The sequence below is a fragment of the Bufo gargarizans genome, chromosome 6 (genome assembly GCF_014858855.1).
Source record: "Bufo gargarizans isolate SCDJY-AF-19 chromosome 6, ASM1485885v1, whole genome shotgun sequence".
In the NCBI taxonomy this organism is placed as follows: Eukaryota; Metazoa; Chordata; class Amphibia; order Anura; family Bufonidae; genus Bufo; species Bufo gargarizans.
In genome coordinates, this window is record NC_058085.1 from 49027137 (window position 1) to 49050976 (window position 23840).

Sequence of the window (23840 nt, forward strand, 5' to 3'; positions counted from 1 at the left end):
AACTGCAAAGACAAGGAGCACCCAACAATAGTAGCCAAGCAGAGCGCCCCCAACTGAAGCTGAAAGGCAGGGTGCACCCAACAGAAGTAGCCAGCAACCAACAGAGGTAGTCAGGCAGGGTGGCACCCAATATAAGCAGTCAGGCAGGGTGGGAACCAACATAAGCAGCTGGGCTGGGTGGGAACCAACAGAAGCAGCCAAGTAGGGTGGCACCCAACAGAAGTGGACAGGCTTCTTCAGCAATTAAGCAAAACAGCCAGGCAGGCTAGCACCTAGGACTAGGCAGGTCTGCAGCTAAACGGATGTACCAGGTAGAACGGCATCAAGCAAACAAGACGGGTTGCACTCCACAGAATGGCAAGGCAGTCTGGTACCTCAGTAGAAGTAAAAGGCACGTTGGCGCGCTGTAGAAGTCTTTTCCCAAATTAGTATAAGTAGCTTACGGCATTTGTAACATCCCAGAGTTATGTTACTAAACTCTTTTGCCCCGCTACAACCTGTTAAGTGTATTTATACTGTCATCTAATGTACTTTTATCTAATATTCTCACAAATGTGCATTCTAAGCCTTGTAAATGTAAATTGCTGTAATTTCTATGTTTACCAGCAGGTGGCAGCAATGTGTTTAGCAGGGACTTAGTTCAGTTTAGTGTTTCTAGACTGGAATAGTTTATTCCAGTTTAGCTCCCCACTCTTTGAGCAGACTGGGATCGCCTATGTCCTGCTATATGGGGAGAGAAGGAAGTTAGAGTTAGTGTGCCAGCCACTCCTGCTAGGGGAAAGCTGTACTTGTAGGAGCTCCCAGTTCTAGGGATCCAAGCCAGTATCTTGTCTCGGCTGAGACAATTGATCATCATCCCCAGCCTGAGCCTTGCAGCCTCAGCTGGTACAAGCAAGCAGACATCTCCAAAACTCCAGGAAGAAGCATACCCTGTGAGCACAACTGTGAGTACCGTCCAGAGACCAGGAGAAGCCAAATTGCTCCTCAGCTAGTCAGTCTCCAATACAGCAGAAGATAGTGCAGAAGAGATAAATTCCTGCCACATTACAGAGCCACAAGCAGACGACTTATCCTGCAAAGAGCTCCAGGCACATGATAGAAGCAGAAGATAGATTCCTGCCACACATTGCTAATATCTGCTGGGACCCAAGACTATTGCTGTATCTCACTTGGATGAAAGCTGCATATAGTAAAGACAAGTTTGAACTTTATTCCAAGTCTGGATCTCAATTATTGCTGCAGATCCCTCAATTACTCCTACTAGCAACACACTCATTTTATTGCAAGTGGGCCAGGATCCAGGAGTATAGCCGTACCAAGGTAGGAGACACTGTTGACACTATTGCCACTATCACACAGAGACATTATACCACTCTGGCATTCCTAACCTGGTACATGAGTTACAACACCTTAAAGGGCCCTGAGACTGTACCCTGCGCACGCTGCAATTGGCGTCAACAACAAAACTATAAACTATCACCAACACCTGACCCAGCCATTGCATATTACTGGCGTCAGAGTGCATTATCCCAAATCCGGCTTACTGCACATTCACTGATGGATGGTGAGACCTCACTAATTTTGGCATTAAGGGGTTGTCAGGGGAAGACTTTCTAACCTGCAATCAGTTGTCATTACAGGGATTGTACTAAGATTGAGACTTCAGGGACAGGGGTCAGAGACAATATCTGGGAACCCCACACATCCCAAGAACAGGGGGTCCTGCCTCCCCTAATTGAATGGCACAGTGGATGAGCATGCACAGTGCTGCTTCATTCGAAGTCAATGGGACTGCCGAGCATAGCCAAGTGCTGCCCCCTCATTCTAACAGAAGAGACTAGACCCTGACAAGTTGGGATGAGTTCCCCCAACCAGACCCTTATCATCTAACGGGTACAACCCCTTTAAGAGGAAGAGGCATTTGAGCAGGTAAAGTTTGCCACTGAAATGTTTGGCTGTCCACGTAATACAAGAGTGCGAGCCACTCGTACAGAGAAGGGTCCTAATTGGCGGACCGTCCTCTATGATGTGCACGGACAGGGACCACTTTCATACGAACAGTTCTAAGAAAATTAAAATCCCCACTTTATTACAATTAGAGATGGGCGAATTTCATGTTATGAAATTCGTTCACGCTTCGTTTGGTGGTAAAAGCAGAATTGCGTTATGGATTCCGTTACCACGGACCATAACGCAATTCTGTGACGGAATGTATAACTGAATGTCTCTAAAGGCATTCCGTTATCCATTCTGTCATAATAGAAGTCTATGGGCTGCATAATGGATCCGTCCCTTTTCCAGTCCTCTCCTGCATAATGGAAACGGATTAGTTTTGCAGCCCATAGACTATTATGCCTTTAGAGGCATTCCGTTATGCATTCCGTCATAGAATTGCGTTATGGTCCATGGTTATGGAATCCATAACGCAATTCAGCTTTTACCACCAAACGAAGCGTAAACGAATTTCATAACATGAAATTCACTCATTTCTAATTGCAAAAAAAAAAAAAAAAGAAAAGAAAAGAAAAGTAAAATGTTCTTCCCCTTCCAAATACTAGAAGAAATTGGGGGCTTTTTGGTCGTCGGGGGTTTCAATGTTTTTAACCGTTATCTGCTTTTCTGCCACATTTCAAGGACATTGCTGGTTGCCATGGATACTGCCATATTCTGATGCAGAGTCTGGAGCATGACAAAGAGTCTGGCATCACCGCCGAGAGGCAGAGACTCTCTCCTGTTAAGCGTTTCGCACATCTAAAAAGACACATGACGCCCAAACATCTCCATGCTTGGCCTGAAGGTCCTACAGTCTGAAGGAAGACTTTCCCTTGGGGTTCCCCTGCAACAAGGTCAAGAACTGGTTATCAAGCACTTCAGATGTTTAACCATTACACGCCCCAAAAAAGTAAAAGCCAGTAAGAAATCACTGACCTCTTAACTGGCCTCTCCAGCAATGCTGGGAATGTATGAAAAGGAAGGAACTGTAGGATAAAACTCGTGTGTCCCCTCCAATGGTGTGGGCTGGCAGAAAAAGGTTTCCCTAACATCTTCTTTCCTCTGCATGGTCACCAAAGTCATCGATACTGGGTGTTTTTATGTCCTTCACTTTAAAAGGGCATCTGTCAGCAGTTTGTACCTATGACACTGTCTGACCTGTTACATGTGCACTTGGCAGCTGAAGACATCTGTGTTGGTCCCATGTTCATATGTGCCCGCATTGCTGAGAAAAATTATGTTTTAATATATGCAAATGAGCCTCTAGGAGCAACGGGGGCGTTACCATTACACCTAGAGCCTCTGCTCTCTCTGCAACTGCCGTATCCTCTGCACTTTGACAGGGCCAGGCAGTGAAAACGTAATTATATCTCGCCCTGTCAATCATAGGGCAGAGGATGCGGCAGTTGCAGAGAGAGTAGAGCCTCTAGGAGTAACGGCAACGCCCCTGTTGCTCCTAGAGGCTCATTTGCATATATTAAAACATCATTTTTCTCAGCATTGTCTTTGCCCACGAACATGAGAAAAAGCAAAAATCTACAGGAAATGTTCTCCGTCCACCCTCTTTTCTTCAGTGGCCACTTCTTGGGGATGTAGATCTTGACGCATGACTTCTGACCACTGGGTTGAATCGCTCTCTATATAGGTCATTTATCACCAGACCAAGCCCTGTAGAGCATCTACAGTGTAATAAACTGGAAAATAGAGGAACTACTGCCAATATGGGTGCAAAAGTACAGACTAAATAAACCCTGGAAGTTCTGATATTAAGGCCGAAAGGTAGCGGGCATCATTTACCCATAACGTGTGCCACATCTCTTCTCTTTTCTGGGGTATGCCCGCGTTTTAATGTGACGGCACATGGATAGAATATGGCACCAGTTCATGACTGGTCTGGCCTCTGGGTCCTCCACAGATCCTGAAAATGAATCTTCACTCAGAGCTTTGGCCCCTTTCCAGGCATTACTGGCGCAGTGGTAAAATGGACACCCGCTGGGCCCAGAACTAAATCAGCACTGCAGCCCCCTTCAATCAGAGGTCAATCCCTCAATGATCATAAAGCGATGACATATCCTTGCACTATGCCATCACTTTATGAAATGGGAATACCCCTTTAAGCATAGAGAGCTCATGGATGAGCATATCCTAGTCCCAAAGACTAGTTCGAAGCAGCTGGGAGGTTGGGAAGAATATAAGACTTTCTGCTTTCAGTAGAGGGCAGTACATGGTCTGACAACCCCAATTTGGGTGGGGGGGGGGGGTCTTTTCTTTAAAAAGGTTTTCCAAATGTTTAATACTGTTGACCTATTCTCAGAGTAAGTCATCAGTATGTTATCTGTGGGGGTCCAACACCTGGCACCCCCACCGATCAGCTGTCTGAAGAGGCTGTGGCGCTCTGGAGAGTGGCGTGGCTTCCTTGCAAGCTTATCAAGCACAGCGCCGTCCGCTTTATAGTGGCTGTGCTTGGTATTGCAGCTCAGACCTATTTACTTGAATGGGTCTGAGCTGTGGCTAGGCCACGTGATTGATGAACGTGACTAGGGAGGAGCAAATCGACTTCGGATAAAACATCCTAAGTCGATTCGCATAAAACTTCGTTCCAATACTGTACGGAGCAGGAGCTCCGTACAGTATTAGAATGTATTGGCTCCGATGACTTCATAAATTAATTTGTACTGCAAAAACCATTTCCTGAACTCTGGTTTGGTACCTTGGAACCAAACCCGAGTTCGGGAAATGTTTTTTTACAGTACAAATTAATTTATGAAGTCATCGGAGCCAATACATTCTAATACTGTACGGAGCTCCTGCTCCGTACAGTATTGGAACGAAGTTTTATGCAAATTGACTTTGGATGTTTCATCCGAAGTAGATTCGCTCATCCCTAAACGTGACTTAACTGGTCTAGGAAGAGGCCACGGGGCTGCACAGCCTCTTCAAACAGCTGGTCGGACCCCCACTGATCAGATACTGATGACCTAACCTGAGGATATGTCATCACGTTTAATTATCTAGAATCGATGGATTGATTATGGATGCAATGCCCAGACCATGGATCTAGTGAACCGCTTTGCGGTAAGCCTCGTACACGGCGGTGTCCTGTAGCTGCAGCTGCACGGAGAAATTTCTACCTACTTTAAAGTCATTCACCAGCATAGTTAGTGCGGACTAGATAGGAGCTGACAGTCCGGCCAGCAGCGAATACGTCATATCCGACCCTGGTCCCATCTTCTGCGCATTCATCTGTCACTCTGCTGATGAAAGAGATTAATGAAGCCGCACGGTAACCTTTGTCCACAGGATGGCTCCTGGATGAAGATGCAAATGTTCAATTTGTGTGTATGGAGAAGAGATGAACCTAGAGTTGCATGACAAATTCATGCTCCGCTATATCTGCACGTGAAAATTTTAGACTAAGGTACATGCACACGGCCGTTCCGTGCATTGGGGACCGTGATGCGTCCGCACCGCAAAAAAATAGAACATAATGCTTCCGTGGGGTTCCGTGCCTCCATTCCGCACCACAGCTCCGGACTGCAGACCCATTCAACTGCCGTGTGCATGAGGCCTAAATGGGAAGAATATTGCATTGGTCGTCTGCCAGGATAAAACATGTCTGTTCACCTAAAACGACATGAAAGTCGGCACGGTGATTCAGTGGTTAGAGCCCTTGCTCTGAAGCGCTGGGGTCTTGGGTTCAAATCAAACCAAGGATAAACATCTGCACAGAGCTCGTCTGTGTTTTTTAGCTTAGTTCCATTAGTGCACACTTAGGATAACATCTTAGAGATTTTATCTAATAGATGTGTATTCCAAAGATGCTCCCTGTACCATCAGAGGCCTGATGGTACTCACATTATCGCAAGAAAAAAATAATAAAAGGATTAAAAAAATTATAACATAATATAAATATAATTTATAAAAAATAAAAAAATGACAAGCAGCCAGACTTCCAGATTAGACTACAGTGCAGGAACAAGATTACAGGGACGGAGGAAGTGGCTCTCAGAGCAGAGCGGAGGAGCTCTGGTGCTACGACCCTCCCTAATGTGAATGACTCCCAGACCTCACATCAGACCCCCATGCTCAGAGTAAATAAAACAAAAAATCCACTTACCTCTCCTGCTCTGGACGCCGCCACCCCCACTCCGAGGATCCAGCTCCATTTCTTTCTGATATACGCTCTGCTGTAACCCCTCGCACATAGCGCGAAGTCACAGAGTGCTGACGTCCTCACGCTGTGCAGAGGACCAGGAAGCGGTGAGTACAGAGCCCAGGGAGCGCTGCATTCACCACTTCCCGGTCCTCCGGTACTAATGATCTCTTCCATAAATGAAGCGCTCATTAGTACTCACCCCATAAGACGCACTGGCATTTTCCCCACGTTTTGGGGGGGGGGGGGGGGGGAGCGTGTCTTATGGGGCGAAAAATACGGTATATTCCCATCTGATAAAGTGATGAATATCGCTAGTATATGCCATTATTTTATGATCGATGGGACTCTGATGAATCCTGTGAATGGAGGCGGCACAGCACTGATTTAGTGCTGCATTATCTTCACTGTTTTTACACCCACAAAAACACTGTAAACATTTGCTGCAGCATGGTCCCAATCCAGCTGCCTGAAGCTACCACTAGGGGGAGCCCAAGAGCCTGCTGCATACATTTATACCTTGAACTCTATGATAAAAACAGCATGGCATAAGTTCCAAAGCAGCTATAATTGTACTCTGAGTCTAGAAGACTTATAAAATCAATCAAAACAGAATTTTACATTTTAAAGTGCAGAGGGCGCGGCAGTTGCAGAGGGAGCAGAGCCTCTAGGTGTAACGGCAACACCCCCATTGCTCCTAGAGGCTCATTTGCATATATTAAAACCTTATTTTTCTCAGCAATGCGGACACATATGAACATGGGACCAACACAGATGTCTTCAGCTGCCAAGCGCACATGTAACAGGTCAGCCAGTGTCATAGAGACAAATCTGCTGACAGATGTCCTTTAAAAGGATTTCCAGGAACCAGCAGGTCCTGCAAGCCCACTTTAATTACACACGATTACAATTTTTTTGAATATTCTTACCTCTCCGAAGTTGCATGGATTGGCCTCCTGAGGACCCAGTCATGTAAAGCTATTCCTCTAAAAGTCCTGCTGCCAGCAATGAAATGTCCTCTACCAGGTTTCTGGCCTTAGCTATGGACGGGACGTCACTTCTGCTGTGGATGGGGCCAGAACTGTTCCTCTCCCTGGTGCATGCGCATACGAGATGAATTCAGGAATTGCGCCATGGCGAGAAATAGCTCTGGCCCCATCCTCTGTGGAAGTGACGTCCTGTCCATAGGCCAAGCCAGAAACCTGGTAAAAGACATGACACAGGCAGAAGAAGCTGGATCTTCAGAAGAAGATCATTATGTTAAAGGTTCCCTGGAGGCCGATCCACACAACTTCGGAGTGGTAAGTACAAAACGAACGTCTCCTACAGGTATGCTATGTGTAATACACGTCAATTACAGGACCCCCCGCTTCCTGGAAAACTGAAGCTGATCAGGACACATAAAACTTTGCAAAGCCAAAATGGACAGGTGAAGAAAGGTATGAAGAAAAGCTTACTGTCTACAGTTCACAATACGACAAGTAAGATGGAGGCTAAGCAGACATGACCGCTCCCGAGGACTGCTGACAATTCATATGGTATTCCGATAAACACCGCACATCATCTGTCATTCTCCCCCCACCCACACCAAACGTCCCTGCAATCTGTCACTGGCTCTCGCTACATGATGGCTCACTTTTTAATGTGGCAGCACCCCCCCCCCCCCCCCTTCAATTAGCAAGACGCAGCAATTGACCCTTACAAAGCTGCGGAGGCCGACGGTGCAGACACCTGCGGCAGCAAATAGACTAAGGAAGTTAATTGAACAATTGAACTGCCAAAGGCTTGACTTTCAAATCAGCTCGAGCGACTGCAAAGGCGTAGGGCTCCGGGGAACAAGCACAAAGAGAATCCAATGCTGCCCGGTGGCCTTACACGTCCCTGCAAGGAGTGAGTGACAGAGCCGCTTCCACATTGATCAGACAGGCTGCGGAGATGAATAGAGAGGCGCAGTCGAAAGCATGGAAACAATGACGGCCGGTTAGAAAAATATCTACGGCGAGTGCTGTACCGTGTCGGCATGGCCTAGTGTGATAAAAGGCAACACAATAACCCGAGACCGAAAAAGAAACGCAACTACATACCTACAGAATCTGTCCTCAGGTTATTCCCCTAGTTCTTAGTCATATCGGTACCTTGGAAAAAAATGGCCGTCTCCTACAGTCCTGAACAAATCTGCGGGGGTGAGGGATGCCTGACCGTATAACTCAGCAGGATAGCCAGAGAGCTGTACTGGAGATTATATTGGCTGTTATTCAGATTTTTTTTTTTTAAGGAACACTCTGGGAAAATGTTATGTCTTTGGACTTTGAATGTAATATACATCAGGTAATAGTAGTGGTGGTATTCTTCTCACGGGGCGCTATGTACGCCAGTATGTATAAACCACAGCTTCTAGTAACCAGCAATCCAGCCTAATAAAGGACATTTCTGTCCAAAACGTCAATGTTTTCTTGCACTGGCGAAACTGGAACATCCATGCATTTCACGCCTAATTGTGTCATCAGAACTGGGTGCTGTTTCTGACGTTTAGACATCGGGGCCCGGCAGGAGTCGGGACCGGGGGCTCTGGGCTGAAAAGGAGTGGCAGGTGAGTATATTTCTGTACATTTTACATAGTAAAATGATACTGGCTCAAAAGTGATTGAGCCAAAACCAGGTGAAGCTCTAAACCCAGAACAGGTGCAGATCTTTCCCTTATACCTGATGTCTGTGTAGGCTCCACTCCTGGTTTTGGCTCACAGTCACTATAGCCTGTAATATTATTACGCTCCAGAAATACATCCAGGCCCCTCTTGAATTCCTTTATTGTACTCACCATCACCACCTCCTCGGGCAGAGAGCTCCATAGTCTCACTGCTCTTACCGTAAAGAATCCTCTTCTATGTTTGTGTACAAACCTTCTTTCCTCCAGACGCAGAGGATGTCCCCTCATCACAGTCACAGTCCTGGAGATAAATAGATGATGGGAGTGCTCTATGTACTGACCCCTGATATATTTATACATAGTAATTAGATGGGGTATATTGTAAAAAAGGGTTAGAAGGTGGAAAACCCCTTTAAAAGGGGTATTCCAGTTAAGTTAAGTTATTCCCTATCCATAGATCGTGGGGGTCCTAACGCTGGTCAATAACTTTATAAATAATAGGGGAGACAGCACTACTCACAAATCTTCTCCGAGATTATTTCCAATGGTGGCGGTGCCAGCGATGTTAAGCCCATGCCCGATGGGCCTCTGCCGAACTAAAGAGTAAATAAATAATTTACTCAGCAACCGTACGACGTTTCGACTGCCCAGCATGTGAGCATGCTTGAGAAAGAAGACTCTGTGTAGTCGAAGCGTCGCACAGTTGTGCGAGTGAGTGCTGCGGTCATCTATTTACTCTTTGGTCCTAACGCTGGGAGACCCACCGATTACAACAACGGGGACGGACCCTGTACCCCCTGCAATGGGCATGCATGTGGCTGCACCACTCATGTCTATGGGAGACAGCCGAGCGGATAGGGGATAACTTAATGTAGCCGGAATACCCCTTTAAGTAGTCATTTAATCCATTCAGAATTTGTAATGAAGACTTTTGCAGTTACTATGCAAGTTTTTATCCAAACAGGTCTAACTCAAAAAAATTGCAAAAACCTACACATTCTTTTCAAACCCAACGTGTAACGCAGCTGAAATTCATGAACATACGGAAAACGCGCGGACAGCTGCATACGTCTGTGGACACGGCGCTGGCAGCAACGTGAAGTGTTAATCCATTCTCCAGGGTCTCCCGACCTGTCAAACACAGTTAGCGCAGACCGCTCTCTGATAAAGGCCTGCCATCGCTCTACCTGGGTTACATAGCAACCTCGCTTGCTGCAACCCTTTAAGCGTTTCTCGCACCCGTTCAGCCCCCAGTAAGTGTCAACAGCATGGAGGGTCAGGGGCTGTAATTACCGGCCCTCTCTGCCTGGTAACGACATGCTAATGGTCCATGAGCCAGTCTGGAGTTTGACCTTTTATGTGATGCGAATGTGATTAATTCCTGTATCACCCAATTAATAGCACGTAATAATTGTACCGCCGAGCCTTTCCTACCTGTGCACCTGCCTGGCATTGTGCTGTCCTTAGACCTGCAGTAATTCATTCCTGCATTGTTTGCTAAAATGCCGCAGTTCGGTGCCAGGCAAGAAACTATTTAGAAGCTGCTTTAATAATACAAAGCGGGAAGGAAAAGACTGTAAAAATAACCTGTCATCCCTTTATACAAAGCATTCTTCATCGCCGGCAAAATATGAGGTTGCCAACGCTAATAATAGCAATAGTAATCAACATCCATAGGAATAAGGCTGACAGGCTGCGAATGTAATCACACCCTGCGCTAACGCACTGCATTATGTTCTCATTCAGTGAAAAAAATAAAACTCTAAAGCAGGGATCAGCAACCTGTGACGAAGCTACGACTCCCAGCATGCATACTTGCTTGGCTATTCTCAGAACTCCTATAGAAGTGAATGGAGCATGCTGGGAGTTTTAGTTTCACAACACCTGGAATGCCGGAGGTTGCAGACCCCTGCTCTAGGGGATCATAGATTAACTCATACCTTGGTCTGCAACTGACCTTGGGCAATAAATGGTTAAAAACGGAATTAGACTTTAGCGTCCTGTCTCACATTTTTGTTAGCGGTCATGATTATGTCACACGACGGATCCAAGCGGTTACCGGCGATCTCTATTTATGTTAAAGGGGTTGTCCAAGTTTTTAACACTGATGACCTATCCTCAGGATAGGGCATCAGTTTCTGATGGGTGGGGGTCCGACACCCAGGACGCCGCCAATCAGCTGTTGGAAGACACCGCGGCACTCCGATGGGAACCGCTACTTCTTCCTGGGCCAGTGACGTTACGTTCGTCAGTCACGTGGCCTAGGCACAGCTCAGCCCTATTCAAGGCCTGGGCTGCATTTCGATGGAGGGCGCTGTGCTTGATAAGCTGCAGGGAGAACGTGGCGCCTGCTAAAAGCTTATATAGTGGGGGCTGTCGGGTGTCGGACCCCCACCAATCATATATTATTAGCAATAGTGTTAGGGCTCATTCACACAGCCGTATTTTGCTTTCCGCATCTGATCTGCAATTTTGCGGATTAGATGTGGACCCATTCATGGCCTTTTCTTACGTTCCATGGCTTTGCAAAACAAATAAAACACGTCCTATACTTGTGAGTGCAAATCAGGACGTGGCCCCATCGAAGTCTATGGGTCCACAAAAAAGCAAAATGCAATCCGTTATGTTGCGGATATGCTGAACTGTCCACAAAACAACAGATCCACATTTTTGTGGACAGCATAAGGCTTAAAACATTCAGAAAACCGCTTTTATAGGGTCCTTCAGAGCTCCGGTCTTTTGGTCAGGATCGTGAAGGAGTAACCATCAGAGTACAGGCTGCTATTTACAGCAGTCTGGTATTTTGCACTATGGCGGTAGTGTGAAGAAGGTAGTAAGGTCACCGTGGCACAAAATGGTGTCACAAACAGGACTACCTGATTCTGCAAGTGGTCAGAGGTACTCACCAGAGCTGGCAGAAGCTTATCTGCAAGATACACGAAGCCGGCGCCGAGAGAAAAGCCAACAGCAGCCGGAAGGAAGGACCAGCTCCCGTACTGGCTGGACATCTCGATAGCAGGGGCCAGGAGGGACCAGTAGGAGGCGGCCAGCATAACCTGGGAGACAGAGAACACAGGGGTAAGAAGACGGAACAATGGTCATTTATACATACAGTTATAACCATTCTGCAAATCAGCTCTCTTCTGGAAGGAAGAATCCAGCATCTCCAGTGTCACTATAGGTGCCCTGTAGGTCAATGTCCGACCTGTTAAATGGCCTCGAAACTGGACTATGAGCCAAACCAACAGCACTGTTTCAGAGTGTTTGCTCCTCATCAGCACAGGGGCATCGCCTTTACAGCTTCCTATATTCAGCTGCATCTCTGAAAGGAAGGCCAGTGCACCCCTCTCCCCCCGAGATCTGCTTCAAAAGGGGTCTCATCCAGTCAACCTGCCCCCTACAACGAAACAGTTCTGTCTGCCAATGGGTGTCTGGTTTTACTTATGCCCCATGTCTCTTTAATAGACTGCACTTACAGAGTAGTTACCTATAGGTGACGCTAGGGAGACTGTTCTCTTCTTGCTGAAAGAGAGCTAATTTGCATAAATCTGCCAGGAAGCATTGCAAATAAGAAAGACTGAATTTTTCAAGAACAGTTCTGCAATTACACACCGTCCACGTCTTAATGAAAACCTGTTAGGTGCCATTTCCAAAGGTTTTCTTAAAATGATGCTTTCTTAAAAAATTCTATAGTGCCGTTCCTCTGTTATTCCTCCTGGAAATGTAAAACTAAATGAACAATTTCTCTAGTCAGTCGAGTGTGTACAGCGCCTGAATAAGGAATACACTGCATATTCATAAAGGCAATGTCTAGGAGGATTAGGCTACATGCGCACAAACGTTGTTTGTTTCTGTGTCCGTTCCGTATTTTTTGCGGATAGGAGGCAGACCCATTCATTTCAATGGGTCCGCAAAAAATGCGGACAGCACATCGTGTGCTATCCGCATCCGTATGTCCGTTCCATAGCCCCGCAAAAAAAATTGAACATGTCCTATTTTTGTCTGTTTTAGGCATTGTTACAATGGATCCGCAAAACAAAAAAAAACAACGGATGGTATACGGATGTCGTCCGTTTTTTTTTGTGGTGGATTCGCAATTTGCGGACCGCAAAACACATACGCTCATGTGCATGTAGCCTTAACAGAAGATCGGTGCAACATCCTGTTCTAAGAATACATGCTCAAGAAGTGTTATTTCGCATATTTTTGCACTAGAAAAATGACGTGTCCTCCTAAAACGGATAAACCCCAGGAGGCAGAATCGGACACATTTATCAATCAGGATTATAAGTAAGGTGGGCGACAGCACCCATGGCCGCCTTCCTGGTTACTGACTACCTTTATCAGGCCCTGATATAACGGATGGCTTCACAGCAGAACATTTACGGAGGCCATATTGGCTAGCACCCTGCTTTCCCAGTTATAATTAAGAAAGGGCTGACTAGACTTCTTACAGATCCACAATAAGAACTTTTATTTACTTTACTTAACGTGGAAAATCTCTTAAAAGGGCATCTGTCAGCAGTTTTGTACTTATGACACTGGCTGACCCGTTACATGTGCACTTGGCAGCTGAAGACATCTGTGTTGGTCCCATGTTCATATGTGCCCGCATTGCTGAGGAAAATGAAGTTTAAATATATGCAAATAAGCCTCTAGGAGCAACAGGGGCGTTACCATTACACCTAGAGGCTCTGCTCTCTATGCAGTTGCCGAGCCCTCTCCAGTTCGATTCAGAAAGGACAGGAGTTATCAAGTTTATATTCTCTGGTCCTGTCAATCATAGGGCAGAGGGCGTGGCAGTTACAGAGAGAGCTGAGCCTCTAGGTGTAATGGTAACGCCCCCGTTGCTCCTAGAGGCTCATTTGCATATATTCAAACAACATGTTCCCCAGCAATGCAGGCACATATGAACATGGGACCAACACAGATGTCTTCAGCTGCCAAGCGCAAATGTGACAGATCAGCCAGTGTCATAGGTACAAAACTGCTGACAGATGCTCTTTCATACACACACTGAACTCGTATGATTTGGTTCCACTTTAAGTCCACTATTTTACTTCTTTTACTTTTTTCTTCTTTTTTTGGAGGGGGGCACACTCTTTCAGTGGGAGATTAAAAATATATTTTCGTAAACCATAAAGAAGGCCCCCGCTGTTGTTGATCATAATATTCAGAAAGCAGAACTTTTTACCAGTGGATATTTATGCAGCGGCGGCACAGCACACGTACATCTCATGCTGGGCGAAATATTCATCACTGCCGAGTAACATGATTCACAGCGCAGAAAATCAGCCATTAGCCCACACTTCTCCGGCGATATGTGATGTATCCTACAGCGCCGCAAAAGGTAGAACCTCCGGAAAGTGAACGTAATTAGTGCTTTACTAATATGGATGCAATACACATTTTTAAGCTCTCAGAAACGTGCAGCGCTATGCATACTTCAACATGACGCACAGTGAGGGGTACGGTGCGACCACTTAAGTGATGTCAGATTGTATTGACGTGGTGAATATCCTAGAGGTCAGATCATAAAGTGATGCCATATCTTTGCAATCGAAATACCCCCTTTAAAGGGCATCTGTCAGCAGTTTTGTACCTATGAAACTGGCTGACCTTTTACATATGCACTTGGCAGCTTAAGCATCTGTGTCGGTCCCATGTTCCTATGTGCCAGGAACATTTTAATAAATGTAAATGAGCTTCTAGGAGCAACGGAGGCATTGCCGTTACACCTGGAGGCTCTGCTCTCTGTGCAACCGCTGCGCCCTCTGCACTCTGATGAACAAGGCCAGACAGTGCAAACATCATCACGCTTGGCCCTGTCAATCAAGGTGGAGAGGATGCAGCAGTTGCAAAAAGAGCAGAGCCTCTAGGTGTAATGGTAAGGCCCCGTTGCTCCTAGAGGCTCATTTGCACTTTATTAATTTATATAATGCTGACATATTCTGCATTGATGTACATTGACTGTCATCACATCAGTTCCTGTCTCCACTGGGGCCCATAATCTAAATTTCAGTGGGACGACACAGAGCAGTGGGACGCTCACGTTGTTAGCGAGAGGCTGGTAAGCAGCAGGTTGAAGAGATGCGGAGGGCCCAGGAAAGGCTGCAGACTGTGCCATGTGCAGCAGCATGCATGTCGCAGGCAGTGTGCAAACTCCAGTCCGGTGCTGGAAGGAGCAGAAATGGTTGGTACACAACAGCCTTACATCATCTACGTCTAATTTTCGTTAAGAATGGTCCACACGCTCGACTATAAAAAGCATTAATTGTATTCACTTATATAGCGTTGCCATATTCTGCAGAACTATGCATACACTGTCGTCGCTCACATCAGTCCCTGTCCCCATTGGAGCCCCCAATCTAGATTTAGAATACAGCTTTTTACACGGAGCAAGGAAAGCACATACAAACTCCATACAGATGTTGTCCTTGTTGAACCCAGATGCCAGCCCTGAAGGCCAACAGTGCTAATCAGTAAGCCCGGGCGCTGCCACAAATTACAAAGAGAAGTGTGGTCAGATCACATAGAGCTGACCACATCATTCCATGTTGTTAGCAAGAGGCTGGAAAGCTGCAGATACATGAGATATATAAGGCCCAGGAAAGGCTGCAGACTGTGCCCCGTGCAGCAGCATGCGTGTCACAGGCAGGGTGCAAACTCCAGTCCACTGCAGGAAGGAGCAGGAATCACGACGGCAGCCTTACAAGTTACGGTAAGTAATTTTCATCTTATTTTTCCAATACTTAAAACAAGTTTTACAATCAGAGCCTCGAGTTTCTATTCTAGTCTGTGTGACATATTTAAATGAAGAACAAGCAATAAGCACAGCGGGGCCTAAAATGCATGTGAACAATGCACACATTTTATTTTAGCTCAGTGCACCATCGGCTCAGTATACAGCATACTGTATCTAGCATAAACTGCAAAGCAAACAAGCTGAACATCAGGAAACTTGCATAAGGACAAAATCAAGATTAAGATGTTATTATCCATAGTGCTGAGACTCAAAGGATCTCACGAATTGGGGGCACAGTGGAAGAAGGTGAATGGAGATGATATTTCCCTATGCTCCATTATGGTCAATGGAAGAGAGAAAGATACTCACTGTATTCCTATCCCCATAGACTATAATGCAGAGCACTTTCCTCCTATCCTCTGGTGTAATTATACAGAAGAGAGGACGAAATCTCCACCCCATTCTCAAAAACACCCCAACCAATCATTGATGACCTATGGATAAGTGTGACTCTTCCACAACAAGGTGTCCACTTTGATGACCACTGTACACTACAGTTGTGCCGTCCATATATTGCGGAAGCTCTTCTTCCGTATCATTAAGACCATGCACCGTCTTGCTGTAGGATCAGGTCCACTCGTTCATACTCTAAGACGGCCAGATGCTGCTCTCCTACATCTCTCTGTCACCATCACAGCTCTGACAGATGTCTTTCAGAACCTCCTCCTTGAGCTTCCTTTTGTTTTGCTTTCATTTTCTCATCTCGTTAGCCTCTCTCAGCTGTCATGTAGTTGCACTGATTGCATCCCTTTAAATTCCTTCCCAGACTGCTTCACTTTGCGGTTTATATTCCTTCCTGGAGTGTGTGCATGCTGATCCTACTTCTAAGTCTTCTACAGATAAGTTTTGTTCATTCATTTGTGTTTTTCTGTTTGCTGGATCCCAGGTGACCCTGACTCCCTCCGTATCAAGTGTAGGGAGCCGGTGGTCGTGTCCCCTCACTATTATAGGGTGTTCAGGTGTTATACAGTCGAGGTACGAGGATATGCGATCATCTACCATTGGGATTTTCGCATAGGCTGAGCAGTCAGGGAGAGTGCCAGGTCTGATGCAGGGCTCTCCCTTTTGTTCCTTAGTTTTGGATCCAGTCAGTCGGATATTTATTTTGTGTCTTCTAGTTTCCTGTACACCTTCCGTGACACTCTCACGGACACCTTGAAATATTTTCTACAATACATGTTGTGTCGACTAGCAATGGTTACTAGTTGTAAAAACGTAAAAGATATTAAAAAAAAATGCAAAATACAAAAAAAAAAAACACTGTCCGATATATCGTTGTTAGTTTCTGCAAAAACAGATAGTAACAGCAGCACAGTGCAAAAAAAGTAGTTAGGGTGCAAAATCCTTTGAAAAGGTGGACAACCTTTCCTCCAATATGGTGTATCCAAAGAATAGGCAGCACTCCAAATGTAGTGAAAGATGACCCGTTTATTCCCAGGCAACATTTCAGCCCACACACTGGGGCCTTTGTCAAGCCTTTGTTGTTAGTTTCTGGCTATGATCATTGTATTCATTGTGTAACTGTATGTAAATGTACAGAAATAAGTCCTGATCCCACCGTAAGGGGAAATGTCAGGGTACGAGAGGAAGAGGAGCACATGACTGGTATTACAGAGTCAATACCTTACTGGGGGCTAGATAAGAATGGGCATAGGAAAAGTATAACTGTATAGGCAATCACAACAAGTGCTCCATTTTATTGCCTGCAGTAATCCTAACAGCACTGATCTCTCATTCAGACAGAATAATCAATACTCTAGAAGCACTCAGAGTACAAGAGACATCTTCTGTCTGTACAAAACAGCCACCCACATGTCTACTGGAACAGCAATCTAGTATACCAATAATCTACATGAAAAGTTGTGACTTAGTAAAAACATTGCATTACTAATCCTATATTATACCCTAGAGCTGCACTCACTATTCTGCTGGTGCAGTCACTGTGTACACCATGGGTGTCAAACATGCGGCCCGCAATGAATATCTTTGCGGCCTGGCAGTCTAGTATCTCTGAACATGAGCGCGCTGCTATCGGCGCGCTCATGTTCTCTCAGCAGCACAGGGAGAAGGAAGCTGTCCTCCCTCCCCCTGTGCTGCTGCCGCTGCCACCAATGAGAAGAGAGGGGGGGGGGGAGGGGCGGGCGCACTGCGCCACCAATGAGAAGAGAGGGGCGGAGGAGGGGCGGGCGCACTGCGCCACCAATGAGGAGAGAGGGGCGGAGGAGGGGCGGGCGCACTGCGCCACCAATGATAGGACTATTCCCATTTCCCACACAGAGCGGCGCCCAGCGATGTCTCAGCACTCACCATTAGTCCTGGGCGCCGCTCCGTTCGCCCGCAGTGCCCCATTACTGTCTCCTCTCCTGCTCCACATGCTGCTGATTACTATAGGAGCGATGGGAGGAGACATCAGCTTCACTAGTGGGTGTTCCTTCTCCCTGCGCTGCGATTGGACAGCGCTACAGCCAGGAAGAAGGAACGCCCACTAGTGAATCTGATGTCTCCTCCCATCGCTCCGATAGTAATCAGCAGCATGTGGAGCAGGAGAGGAGACAGTAATGGGGCACTGCGGGCGAACGGAGCGGCGCCCAGGACTAATGGTGAGTGCTGAGACATCGCTGGGCGCCGCTCTGTGTGGCCTGATAGTGAAAGTCAGTCTTTAACACAATACAGGAGGCGGGTGCCGGCAGCAGAATCGCATTGCCGGCACCCTGCTGCTGACAGGGAGCGGCGATCAGAGGCAATTAACCCCTTAGGTGCCGCACCTGAGGGGTTAACTGCTGATCTGCCAGTACCAGCCTCCTGTATAAAGGGGTAATTTATCATTGGTGGTGCAGTGTTCCCCCCTCCCTCAACCCCCCATCCCATTAAAATCATTGGTGGCACAGTGCGCCAGCCCCTCTCAACCCCCCCAGTATTAAAATCATTGGTGGCAGTGGCCACAGGGACCTCTCCCCTCCCCCTCATTGGTGCAGTGGCAGCTTCTGATCGGAGCCCCAGCTGTGTAAGCCTGGGGCTCCGATCAGTTACCATGGCAGCCAGGACGCTACAGAAGCCCTGGTTGCCATGGTAACATCCCTGATGCTGTGTGCACAAGGCACAGAGCAGCAGGGACAGTGTGAAGTCCTATTCACCCTGATAGAGCTGAATAGGACAAGGGATGAAAGATCCCAGGTTCTCGCCCCTAAGGCTACTTTCACACTTGCGTTCAGAACGGATCCGTCTGCATTATATTGTAAAAAAAAATATTTTTTTTTTTTATGCGGCCCACATAAACTTAAATTTTGTTTTTTTGGCCCATGTTAGCCTTTGAGTTTGACATGCTTGGTGTACACATTATATTACTTATCCTGTACTGATCCCGAATTACATCCTGTATTATACATTACATTACTTATCCTGTACTGATCCTGAGTTACATCCTGTATTATACTCCAGAGCTGCACTCACTATTCTGCTGGTGCAGTCACTGTGTACATACATTACATTACTTATCCTGTACTGATCCTGAGTTACATCCTGTATTATACTCCAGAGCTGAACTCTCTATTCTGTTGGTGGAGTCATTATGTCCATACATAACATTACTTATCCTGTACTGATCCCGAGTTATATCCTCTATTGTACTCCAGAGCAGCACTCACTATTCTGCTGGTACCTACATTACTGATCGTGAGTTGCTGTGGATATTACATCAGTATACGGTACCAGGGTCTACACAACACCGGGACCACCATGCAGTCCTACCAATTAAAATCAAAATCTCCATTGTATTCTACAGTGGTTCAGTTCCATAGACTTGCGTGAGGAATGGACATTGCAGCTGCAATACCATAGAATTTCTCTGTAACATCTGAAGAGGAGGAGGAGGCACAAAAGCATGCAGACGGGGAGGGGGATGGGTAAACGCAGAGCAGCAGGGGCAAAGTACTTTACTGTCATTCCAGAAAGCCGCTAACACTTAACAAACCTATCGATTTCTTGTGTTTTTGCTTGTTATTTCAAAAAGTTAATTTTTGCAGTTTTGCAGAACCTGAGGCTGTCACATAATCTGTGTGTATTGTAATTAGAGCCTCATATCTCGCAGTGAGACACCTGTAAGTGACTGCAGCCAAATGCAAACCACAGGAAAGGTCAACTGGCCATCAGAGCCTGGCACCGGCAAGGCAGCAATCCTGCATCCCCCTCCTGGGTGCCGTCCATGTCTTTAATAGCTTGCTAAATGCATGGGTATAGAAATGGTGCTGCAGGGCTAAAAGAGGGGGAGGCACAAGGTCTATTAAATGGATTGTTTTAATATTATATCAACTTTATTAATCATTCATAACGCAAGGGAGGATCACGAGGGGTGTGATAGCGCGTCCCAGAGGTGATTACAATCAATTTCATAGACCAACTGGAGTGTTTAAGCAGCCGCTCCATGCATTATTCATCATGGTAAGCTGATCTTATTAAAATGACATGCACTAAAAAAAAAATAATAATAATAAAATAAAATACACGACAGGAAAAAGAAAAAAAGAACATCAATGGCAAACAACAGTGTTCGGCGATGAGAGCAGGTTCTGCTTTGGTCCTAATTAGGGATGAGCGAATCGACTTCGGATGAAACATCCAAAGTCGATTCACATAAAACTTTGTTTGAATACTGTACGGAGCGAGCGAGTATTAGAATGTATTGGCCCACGAGACTTCGGGTAATAACTTCATAAATTGATTTCTACTGTAAAAAAAAAACATTTCCCGAACTCGGGTGATATCTTGCTCCTTATAGTATTCAATGTTTTATGCGAATTCGACTTCGGATGTTACATCCGAAGTCGATTTACTCATCCCTAGTCCTAACCATGGTCGCAACAGAGTTCACCGGATGGCTGGAGAGCGCCTATTTATATAGTGTGGGGACACACAGGACCAGAAGCAGGTGTCACAATGTTAGCTACCATGGCGGTTCCCTTCTGATATTCGTGGAGGTAAAATTGACTAGCTTTCAGTATGTCCAGAACATCTTGGAACCAGTCCTACTGCCTTTCTTGACCAAGTTAGGAGATGTGGTGCTTCATCAAGATAACACCTTCCACACACATGGCCTGCTCTAACAGAACTTGCTCTTTAGGGTCTCCAGCAGCTTCCCTGGACAGCTCCATCTCCAGATCTCTCCCCCATCAAGAATGTCTAGGACGGGATGGGGCAACAGCACTCCCATGCACAGCAGCCAACAACCACCTTGTCTGAACTATGGATCCAAGATGGAAGAGCTTGGATTGACCACAGGAGGACATCTAGCATCTGTATGACCTTCACCTGTATCACTGCCACCCAGTATTAATGTGACCCAGCCTCTTCATATACCCCACTGCAGAACCCAAAATAATGAAGACACCACCTTGGTTGTGTGATCATTGACCAAGCACCGGTTTATACCTCATCAGTCTCAGCTTCATCACATTCAGTTTTCCAGGTGTTCTTTTCTTCATTTTCTAGTAGTATATAGGGGTTCTCTGTTTATTAAATGTAATTAGTAGTTCATAATAACCTGCAGAAGGAAGCTCTTTTCCACAGTACTCATCCCTCCCTTGTTCTTGTTCCCCCAATGCCAGTTGCACTCGCACAGGCTGTGGGCTCTTCCGCCCTGGTCCTGACCAGATGTGGCAGCTTCTTTTCCTGTTCAGCTGCATTATGGTCAATGCTTGAGCAAGTGCAGTGGAGACGACAGCATCGGGGGAGCGCGGGAGGGTAAGTACAAGTAAAAGAACTTCTTTCTGCAGGTTATTACGAGCTACTAATAAAGTTAATGGCCGGAGAACCTCTTTAAAATAGTTGCTCACCTTATTGCAAAAGCCCCCCAAAGCCTCTAAATGTGTTAAAATAATAAAAGTTTGTATACTCACCACCTAATCCTCTGCCGCCCATTAGTGTTTACAAGCTATGGTGGGGACATAGGTGTATACGGCATATGAGCGCTGCAGCCAATCACCGGCCTCGGTGGTATATAGTATGAGACTGCTGAAGCCAGTGATTGGCTACAGCAGTCACATTTCATATACGGATACGGCGGTTCAGTGAAGAGTAAAGAATACTAATCTTCATATTGTGTCATGGAACCATGAACCAGACGTACAACAAGAGATGGGTGGAAATAAGAAGGCTTTATTGAAAATCAAGCCGTAGCTAAAGTCCAAACGGATGGCTAAACCGAAGCAGGGTCTTGCGTAGACGGAGGTCAGGAACCAGGAGGGTAGTCAGACGAAGCCAGGAACAGGAACCAATGGGGTAGTCAGACGAAGCCTGGATCAGGAACCAACGGGGTAGTCAGACGAAGCCAGGATCAGGAACCAACGGGGTAGTCAGACGAGGCCAGGATCAGGAACCAGAAGCAGCAGCAGTCTTTGAAGCATGTGCACACAGGAGGACCAAGCAAGGAACTGAAGCCACAGACCTTCTATATATATGAGCTAGGCATCCAGCTCCTCCCAGTGGGAAGGAGGAGCCGCAGGGTGAGAGGCTACAAGAACCCAGAAACCAAGATGGCCGCCAGCACATGTCAAACGAAGGAGAACAGTGAGAAGGTAAGACCATGACATATTGTCAGTGTATAAAACGTAAAAGTTAAGCAAAGTAACCTATGTCTTAAAAAAAGAAAAAAAAAGAAACTATGGTCAACACGAGGAATAGTAGTTACATCACATGTCTGACAACAGAGTGGAGTAAAGACGCTGTCTGTTTCCAAGGGCAACCAGCAGAATTTTGAAAGAAGCTATAATGTATCTCAAGACTACAGTAACAGCAGAGGGGTGCACAGCATTTCTGCATCCACCCCTGATGCCTACAGGATTGCATGAAGGTCCTGCGGACACACCGAATGGTATCTCCACAAATTAGCAGATTCTCCTCCTCTGGAAGAAATGCTTCTCAAAAGCTACCTAACTGTGCATGTCACGATGGGAATCTCTCACTATGGCTTTGGAAATCTTTGAAGAGAACCGGTAAAGAACATGTCGTGCTGCCATGAGCTCCACTCAATGGCTTAGAAGATAAATTGTGTGGGAGACGGCATCTGTCTTGGAAGGAGACAGCTCTGCAGACAGCCGAAGGTTAGAGAACGAGCGCAGTGGCTTCATCTCGGTTCTGCCATTAATTTGGCTTGTTAAACGCTGACTGATAATTGCTCCTGGCGTCTCGATATAATATTTTGTTTCTTCATTAGTCTTCCCTTCTGTTCATACAGTGAACAAGTCATGCCATCTACTATATAATATCTTAAACCAAAGTTTGTCAGTATTAAAAGGGGTATTCCTGTCTCCGTAGGATATGCTATAAACGTCCAATAGGTGTGGGGTCCTACCTCTCTCAAAAACAGGGAAACTGTCTTGCAGTCACTGCAAGCACTCACAACAATGTCTCGATTCACAGTGGTCGCAAGATTAGGTCAGTTCGATAGCTGTGTGTCCTAGAGGCGAGTCCTATGCCTATCGGACATTTATTGCATATTCTGTTGATATACCACAAACGTCGAGGTGGGAGTACCACTTTAAGAGACATGCGCCTCTTAATAAATCTGGTGCATGCGGTGTATTTCTTAGAAGGGGTGTTCAATAAGTTATCTACCTGAATATAAAAACATTTTCTGAGCAAACTGAACTTACTAATTTTCAATGTAATTCCCCTTGACTTTAACACTCTTATTCCACTTTGCCTCCAGCAATTGGACGCTCTCAGAATAGAAGACTTCTTGCTGCTGCAGGAACCCCGTTAACGCCTCTTTGACTGCATTATCATCAGGAGATCATTGCTCACGCAGAAATGTCTTCAGGTTCCGAAAGAGAATCACTGGGAGCCAGGTCTGGACTGTAGGGTGGATGCTTGAGCTCCATGAAGTTGTATTCCCTGATAGCAGCTTTTGAAATGGAGCATTGTCATGAAGCAGAAACGCACCTGCCGACAACTTCCCATGGCGTTACTGTTTGACTGTTTCACGTAATGCCTTCATTGTTAAAGCTGAGGTGTCTCCAGTAATTGGAGTCTTGTGTAGCATGAATTCTGTATCCCAAAAAACTGTTGCAGTGATCTTTCCAGCTGACTGCTGCACACAAAATGTCTTTGGAGTTGGTGACCCCTTGTGCTTCCAATGCGTGGACCCTTGTTTGGTCTCAGGATCATGGTGGTGGACCCATGTTTCATCACCCGCAATAATTCGAGAATAGAAGTAAATTGCTGACGACAACATTCGTGGCACCCACCGG

The 23840-nt window shown here is 46.1% G+C and overlaps 1 protein-coding gene across 2 annotated transcripts in view; it reads right to left on the bottom strand.

Annotated features, from left to right (window-relative positions):
* The window catches only part of SLC39A11 (solute carrier family 39 member 11), a 310670-nt gene that overhangs the window by 216408 nt on the left and 70422 nt on the right, over positions 1 to 23840 (bottom strand). For both annotated transcript variants that reach the window (XM_044297525.1, XM_044297524.1), the window contains exon 4: positions 11699 to 11848. In XM_044297525.1, coding sequence (XP_044153460.1) covers positions 11699 to 11848 — 150 coding nt within the window. The remainder of the gene's footprint in view (positions 1 to 11698; positions 11849 to 23840) is intronic.